Source organism: Paramisgurnus dabryanus, chromosome 5 (assembly GCF_030506205.2).
Source record: "Paramisgurnus dabryanus chromosome 5, PD_genome_1.1, whole genome shotgun sequence".
Lineage (NCBI taxonomy): Eukaryota > Metazoa > Chordata > Actinopteri > Cypriniformes > Cobitidae > Paramisgurnus > Paramisgurnus dabryanus.
Window position 1 is genome coordinate 44,396,669 of NC_133341.1, and position 9,015 is coordinate 44,405,683.

At 35.6% G+C, this 9,015-nt stretch overlaps 1 protein-coding gene across 2 annotated transcripts in view; it reads right to left on the reverse strand.

Annotated features, from left to right (window-relative positions):
• rxrab (retinoid x receptor, alpha b) overlaps window positions 1-5,129 on the reverse strand; it is a 76,548-nt gene extending 71,419 nt beyond the window's left edge. For both annotated transcript variants that reach the window (XM_065284324.2, XM_065284323.2), the window contains exon 1: window positions 4,925-5,129. In XM_065284324.2, coding sequence (XP_065140396.1) covers window positions 4,925-4,952 — 28 coding nt within the window. In that variant the 5' untranslated portion in view covers window positions 4,953-5,129. The remainder of the gene's footprint in view (window positions 1-4,924) is intronic.
• Between the last annotated feature and the right edge of the window lie 3,886 nt (window positions 5,130-9,015).

The following is a 9,015-nucleotide window of genomic DNA, read 5'->3' on the forward strand; positions in this document are numbered from 1 at the left end:
TTTTTCATGGTAGGAATAAAAATCCTATGTAAGTGAATGGTGCCCCAGTTTTGTTTGGTCATTAGCATTTTTCAAAAAATAATTTTGTGTTCAGCAAAACAAAGACAACTTGAGGGTTGGCAATTTATCGCTTTATGTGTTCTGACTCGTTCTTCCTTTGCGACAAAGTCTTGAACAAAACACATAAAACTGATTAAAATACGATTGTTCTCCTGAACCATGTGCATAGAGATTAACCTAACATTACATATAACACGTCATGTATGCATTTTTATACGAAATGCATGTTTGCATTTTGCAGATGCTTTTCTATAGACAGTTTCAGCAGCAACAACATAAACTAATGGTTTTGTGGACTAAACGCAAGTTCTGGTAGACTTCCACAGAGAACCAATAACAACATAGTTATTTAACAGTAGTTTATTTCTGATAACAAGGAAAAGAAATGACAAGTAAATTACCTTCGTTCATATATCATATCTAATGTTATCAACTACACTGTGCTAATGTTACTGTGCAAAATTAATGGATACAATACGGATGCTCCGAACAGTTTCGCATTAAATGACTTGATCAGTACTAGGGCTGGGTATCGATTCAGATGTTCCAGATTGATTCGATTTCGATTCACAAGCTATCAAATCGATTCGATTCCGATTCTCGATTAAATTTTCAATTCTGGTTCTCAGGTAGGTTTTTATACTCGATTCTCGATTCAACTCAATGAATATAGATTTAATACACATACTATATTAATAAAAAAGAACAGTGAAAAGCAGTTTACAAGATGGGTAATTAATAAAAAGAAATTAAAAGCCACAACACGTCTTGCTTGCAAAATCTAAAATGCTTCCATTCCTCCGTTCAATGTTTGCGGAAATAAATATGAAAAAAAAAATCGATTCTGCTCTTTGAGAATCGATTTTTAATCGACCACAGCTTAAAAATCGATTAATCAAAAAATCGATTTTTTTGCCCAGCCCTAATCAGTACTCACTAAATTTGCTGATCTCATGAACCAATCTTTCTGTTTACTTTTGTTATCATAGGGCTCCTGTATGCAGCTTCAATTGGAAAACATTTTAAGCAGTGCGAGCATTTTTACAACCCGTTGCTCATGTGCGACCTGAATTTTAAATTTATATTTTTTCAATGAGGATGCACTCCAGTCCTAACAGCGCAATGCATATCCATCAAACGGCATAAACATAACACATATCTATCGCGGACTTTGCAACTTCATTCAGAAAGTTTATTATTTGCATGCGTTTTTTATAGTTTTGACCATTTAAACTTTAATTTTACTCGTAGCTGCTCTTGTCCGTGTACACCCAACGCGCCCATACAGACAGCCTGTCTACAGTAACCAAATTCATCTCTTAATAAAATCACTCTCTGCTCTTGACTGAAGAACTGTTGTACTTTATACGAATACGTCTATATTTAATTTATACAGTGAAGACTGGGAAGTGTTTTATTTTCATTGCTTTTAACAGACATAAGCCTTTTTAAAGTTATATTAAATTGCTTTGTGTAAAATTTATATTTGTTGTGCTTATTTATTTGATTCTCTATTTAAACAGCAACAATATAGGCTACCGAATTACAGCAAGTAATATAACAAAGGCAACATCTGTGGTATTACTCTATCTAGAAAAAGAGTTAACATTTACAGTCATCAAAGAGCTTGCACTGAAAAAAAAGATTCATTCAATTTACTCAATTTTTTTAAGGTAATTGGTTGCAATCAATTTATTTAAGCCGTACAAAGTCACTTACAACTTACAAAGTTTCATCGGTCATCGGACAACCTGTTTACGTCTGACAACTCATGTTGTGTTGCATTTAAAGGTGCTCTAAGCGAATTGAAGCATTTTAGACCATAAAACATTTTTTGTTACATACCGGAAACATCTCCTCACTATCTGCTTGCTGCCTGTCCGCTGATCAAACTGTAAAAAAACGCGATCTCTGTAGACAGCCCAGGCTTCACAAACGGCAATATCAACAAATGGCCAAACCTACAAACAGAAACCATAACAAAGTATTCCAGCCAATAAACGACAAGAAGGATTTGGGGGTGGGGGTTGGGCACGTTCATGAAAGCACGGAAGGGAGGGGGAGGAGTTAGCTACGCTCTGTCTGTTTGAAAACAGTTCAAACATCAACAGGAAGTGACGTCGCACATTATTCGCTTAGAGCGCCTTTAAAGACAAATCTGTTTGAAGCAACTTATGATGACTGCAAATTTAACGAGGTGGTGCAAGAAGTAAAACTATTAGCTAACAATACAAGTTTTACTTTGATCAACTGTGTTGGCAAAGGCAGAGGTCAGTTTGTAAATATGAGTTCAGTGTCTTTCATGAAAAGATGACTTCATAAGTTTGCACCTGGTAATTAGCTGGACCTTCAATTAACTCATCTGTCACAGCTCTCGAAAAAAAGTCAGATGCAGACTAAAACATATAAAGTCATTACACTGGCAATGACCTGCTTCTGTACAAAATGGAGTATTAAAGGGGACATATCATGAAAATCTCACTTTTTCCATGTTTAAGTGCTATAATGGGTCCGCAGTGCTTTTATCAACCTAGAAAATGTGAAAAAGATCAACCCAGTAACTTAGTTTTGTTAAACCATTCTCTGCAAGCATGTGAAAAAAATAGCTAATTGAAAATTGGCTCCCCTTGTGATGTCAGCAGGGGATAATACCGCCCCTTAATCTGCACTATCCAACCACAGCATTGCCATTTAGTGCAGAGATAAGCTCATTTGCATTTAAAAGGACACACCCAAAAACGGCACATTTTTGCTCACACCTACAAAGTGGCAATTTTAACATGCTATAATAAATTATCTATATGGTATTTTTAAAGGTAATAATTCACATACCTACTCAGGGGACACCAACGATTTATTTGACATCTTAAAAAAAGTGAAATGTGAAATGTCCCCTTTAAAGCCTATTCTGTCTGACCATACAAACACACTCTAAACGTCACTTACTGCTATAAAGATATAGAAGTAGAGATGGGAAAGGCATTGCACATTCTCTGGATTCTCTAAATCCATTAAGTTAAACTGAATTGCCATGCATGAGGTCAAGTACAATCCCATTAACAACATTAAGCACCAACATTAAGCACCACTGAATAAATGACAGGATCTCAACGAAAGCAGCTGCTGATGTCAGAGGTTTGTGATATTATGGTCTTAAATGCAATATGACATCACCGAAAACATTAAATGTGCACAAATTTATGTAAACATACTTTTGCTTAAATTAAGCATGCATACACTCAATCCGGCTTTGACTTCACAAGTTGTTTTTTGGCGGTACCAAGTTCAATCTCAATGTCAATAATACATACTGCTCCTTTAAAGAAATCCTAAATTTTGTATTTACAATTTCTGTATTTATATACATCCATATTTTCATTATGGACCTAGACCTTTGGACCCTGTTGTAGATTGTATACAAAATATTATTCTATACAGTATGTATGTAAGCAAACAAACAAAGTCCAAAAGTACAAGAGTTGCTTTTATCAAAGATTCATGCATACAGTGGACGGAGCAAATGATTAACAGGCAGCCCTCTGTCGGCCCCATGGATCTTTCATCATCCTTAAAAAGGTTTGAAGAGCAGATGCCTGAACTGCAACAGTTTGTGTACAATAGTGAAACAAGAGTAGACATAAGCACACGCTCCCCCTCCGGTGCATGACCGAATCTGTTTGTGTATCACCTGACACTTGGAGCGAACTTTCTCAAGTGCAATTTGGCCCCGTCTGGAAAGGGCCAATACTGCTTTTGATTTGGAGACAGACAGTGACTGGAGGGCGTCTGTGAGACACTGTCACTTTAAGCAATTAACTTTCTCTTTAAAGCCGCTCTTATAAAACTGACAGCTGCGGACATTCACAAAGGACCAATCACCTCTTCAGAAACACAAAAATGCTCTGTCGTAAACCAAACTGGTTCTCTTTTTTATTGGGGTGGTCCGGCATCCCGTACACCCCCTTCGCCATACTGACCCTTTTACAATGGGACCCTCTATTCCCAATAAACGCTCATGGACTTGGGACGCTGCTGGGAAAGGTTGTGGTCCTCAAAGTGACCTACAAAGAGAACCTTTAAAAAATGCCAGTAAAGTTAGCCACATAAAGCACAAGAATGTGCTTTTTACATTATGGTTTTAACTAAGAAGAGGATACGTTTATAAACACAGTGCTGGGAAAAAAATCAAGTTTAATGCGTGCTTTAACAGCAGCATCTGTACCATCAATTTTAAAATGAGTTAGTTAGACTTTTCAAACCAAGGAGACTTAATCTTTTTTCAAAGTAAAGAATCTCACTGGTGTGTTTAAGAGAGTTCAGGTATGAAATGTCATTCCCAATGGTCACAGCACATAGAGAAGAGAGACGACCTTGATAAATCCGAGAGATTTTGATAGTCTTGAAAATCCCCACAGCTCAGAGTGCCGCCCTTTGAAGTGACCGCGAAAACTCCTGAGGTATCGATTTGGATACATTTAAAATTGATACATTTGCGCACAACTGAAAAACGCGCGCTGTTTCATTCAAGTCTATCAATAGCACACATTTACAATATATATAATAACAGTAATAACGATATAAAAACTAATAATAACTGTAAAATGAATGATTGTTAAAGACAATCCTCATTTATTATTATGACTTACAAAGTCTCCCAGCTTACTATTTTCATTACTTATCCATTACCTCTAAAGTAGCCTAATAAAGGTTGTTATAAAAGAAAACAAACAAGTTTAAGGTTTGCATGGTCGCGTGTACATGCTTTAGTTTACCACTACTGAGTACAAACTGATACATGCCGTCACCTCTGCATGACAGTGACGTTAACATAATAGAAAACATATTTCCCTTGAGTCAAACTCACCTAGAGACAAGAATGGTTTGGTTTCCATATTAGCGCATGCCAGCTGTGTTTCTTGTCGATAATAGGTTTGCTCCCAGTGGTCACGTTATAAGATCCAGTAGGAAACGGCGTAGTCTTCAGGCAAAAACCCGGGATCCGCTGTCAAAATCCACTTGATAGAACTAAAGTGTGTACTTCAATCGGCTCCATCCAGTTTCCAACTCCGCGAGTGCGCTTTCTGCCCCCGTATTCCTTCAGCTATCAAGCACTGCCTCACCATAGGGGCCATACCTAGGGGGGCTCTCAACACGGGCACTTTTGCAGCGACAATCTGGTATTGGTGCTGTTGCCAATACCTCATTAGGACAATCGTTGAATTTGAAATATAAACTGTTATTTTAACAATATATCGGCAGCAATGGTTTTAAATTTCATGGTTGCAAAAAAGCATTTATTTGATTTTGCCTTAAATACATTTTAAAGCATTTTCCCAGCATTTCTCTGTGTTTTGGAAAATTTAATGTGTCTGTTGTTTTTTGTGTGTGCGTGCGTGTGTGTGTGTGCGTGTGTGTGTGTGTCATTTCTCTAAGGAATTCATAATTAATTAATGCGCAAGGCGCATTACAGCTCAAAACCATTCATTAGTATTATGAATTAAGAAGTGTTAATTAATAGGCATGGCTTAATATAAATATTGCTGAAGGGAAATGAGTTATTGTGTTGAACTGAGAGATTTTCTAAAAGTTAATTTAAGACCATTTACACTTAATGTACTGGTATGCCAAAAGCCAGTCTCACAAAATTATGTGCCTATAGTCACGTAATTTTTTGATTCTTTTTCGTACTGTCACGAATTTGTGTTTTTTCGTGATCGTATCATGAATTTCTGTTTATGTGTCATTGTCACGTATTGGATACTCAACTGCTTTGTCCTATTTTCAAACCATTTTCGCTTCGGATTAGGGTTAGATTTGGTGTTTGCGTTAGGATGTCACTTTAAGTATTGGTTTATACTATTTTTTCTAAATTATTTTTTTATATTTTCTAAATTTTAAACCATTGTCGCCTGGCGTAAGGGTTAGAGTTGGGTTTGGGTAAGGATGTCATTTTATGTAAATCTAACCCTAAACCCAAGCGACAATGGTTAGAAAATAGGACAAAACAGTTAAGTAACCAATACGTGACAATGACACATAAACAAAAATGCGTGATACGATCATGAAAAAACGGGGAAATTCATGACAGTATCACGAAAAAAAATAAAAAAATATGTGACTAGGTACATAATTTCGTGTGACTGGGGAGGCCAAAAGATGATTTAAGTAGCAGTATTAAAAAAAACATGATTTTGAAGTTTTAAAATGTCTTCAATGAGAATAAAAATTTATACACTTGACTCATTTTTGCATTTCTGTTGATAATGGTTATATGAGTATATATATATATATATATATATATATATATATATATATATATATATATATATATATATATATATATATATATATATATATATATATATATATATATATATATATATATACGTTTTACATTTGGGCCTGTGTAATCTTGTGAAATATTGACAATTTTTTTTTTAATTGCTTGTATAAGCAAGGTAAACGCTGTCTTAGAGCTCATTAAATTGTAAGTTTAGAGGTTAAGTTTAGCATTTCAGAGAAAAAAAGTGCAGTTCGGTACACAGTCCTATTTCAATTGGGCTGCCCATTACAACAACCCATAGCTTTAAAAATGGAGGAGTGTGGAGTCATAGGTTACAATAACAGCTGGTGAGATCAGCAGAACATACTGACTTGTCAAACCGTATCCCACTCTGAGACAAAATGGCTTTCTAAGAATTTTTAAAGGCTTTTTTTAGAATAAACGCCCTTGCAAAAAGAAAGTATCCAGTCCAGTAGGGTTAAATATGAACTTACTGTGTATTTTATTTTTCCTCATCTCAGATTATTCAGCCTGATCTCACAAAAAATCGTACATATTTTATGAGTTGGTTTATTCATATGAATTCATATTAAGTTAATCATGCAAAATCATATGATACTCATGAAAACAACAACAACAAAACCAAACCCCGCCCCTAACCCCAACGTCACAGGGGTCAAGGCAAATCGTATCAAAACTTACGTTTGTGGTCATATGAATTAATACGTATTAGCCAACTTGTAAAATATGTATGAATTCTCGCGAGAAAGTGTAGGATTATTACAAAGTCCTTTTCTTCCATGATTGAGAACTTAACTGTGGTCAGTGGAGGTCTTATGTCCTTACTGGCTGCCATCCAGTCTAACGAAATTACGTACATATAGTCATGTAATTTTTTATTATTTTTCATGATACTGTCACAAATTTCCACGTTTTTTTCGTGATCATATCACGAATTTCTGTTTATGTGTCATTGTCACGTATTGGTTACTCAACTGTTTTTCCTATTTTCTTACCATTGTCGTTTCGGTTTAGGGTTAGATTTACATAAAATGACATCCTTACCCAAACCCAACTCTAACCCTAACGCCATGCGACAATGGTTTTACATTTAGAAATATTTTAAAAAGTCAGATTTTTTTTTATAAACCAATACTTAAAGTGACATCCTAATGCAAACACCAAATCTATCCCTAAACCGAAGTGAATAAGTTTGAAAAAAGAAAAGGTTGAGTAACCAATATGTGACAATCACACAATGAAAAAATGCAGAAAATCGTGACAGTATCACGAAAAAGGATCAAAAAATTACGTGACTAGAGGTACGTAATTTTGTGAGACTTGCGAGCTACTGGAGATGATGAACAACAAAAAATTTTTTTGCAAAAGAAAGTAAAAGAAAAGACAAAGAAAAAGGAAACTGTTATAGATATAGAATTTTAAGCAGTCTTAGATCAAAGACAGACAAACAAATATAATCAAACCTAATATTTTAAAATCAAATCTTAGATAAAATTTTTGCTTTTTTAAAGAGAAAACTGTTTGTCTAGAGCTCTACAGCTAAGCACATTCTGGGCATTCTCTCAACTTTATGAGATGCATTCTGGGATGCTTTAAAAACAGTTCCCATATGTTCTGGGAAGTTGTTGTCTGTCATCTATTCACATTTATGCATTTGGCAGACACTTTAATACAAGGTGACTAACAGTGCATTCACGTACATGTGTGTTCCCTGGGAACTGAGCCCATGACCTTGGCATTGCCGCAACCGTGCTCCAACTTAGCAGAAGAAACACTAAACACATTTTCACTTTACTAACAAGTGTCAAAAAAATACAAATAAAATTGAACCTTTGTTAAGAAATGTATAAAAAAAGTTTGATTTGTCTCCAAAACTAAAAAAAAAAAATCTGGTGCTAAAGAAAATCTTACTTTAAAAAAAAGTTTTTGACTAGTAGTGTATACACAGTACTAGCACTAGTTTTGTAATTGTATTGAATAAGTCTATACTCTCTGGAATTGGTTTCCTATAAGGTCGGTGTGGACAAAGAAATAGATCAGCTGAAATGAGTCCTCCACACCCTTCTAAACAAGGAGCAATTCAATCAAACTTCAGTGTTATCTGGGTTTAGTGATAGGAAATCAAATTCTCTTTTGCAGTGTGACTTTCTTAGAAGAGACAAATTGAGATGCGTGTTGCTGACTGATCTCCTAAGGATCAACGCCAAGTGCAGGGGCTCAGAGGTTGGGCTGATTAATTGTGTCTCACTCTCTCTGTTGGTCAACTGCTGTGGAGGAAAGAGAGGGGCAATCAGCCTCGTCATAAATCTCCACACTTCCTCCCACCATCACCAGTTCAAGAGAAATGCCCCCCCCCAACCCCCCGTGCACAGCCCATTAAACGTGTTTGCCCTGGACACACACACACACACTCTCTCGTGCAGACAATCTGCAAAAATCAAAGTCATTTTATGTCTTTTCAATAAATACATCACGAGGGTTCGGGCAAATAAGTATCATTCCCTACAAAGACAAACATGTTTGCTTACATTGATAGAAAGTCTGCGATTAATTAACAGTTAAAACAAAAATGAAAATTCAGAAAAGTATTTACACATCCTGATCTTGTTACAAACACATCTGCTGTTATTTTCCAGTGGAATGCAAAGAGA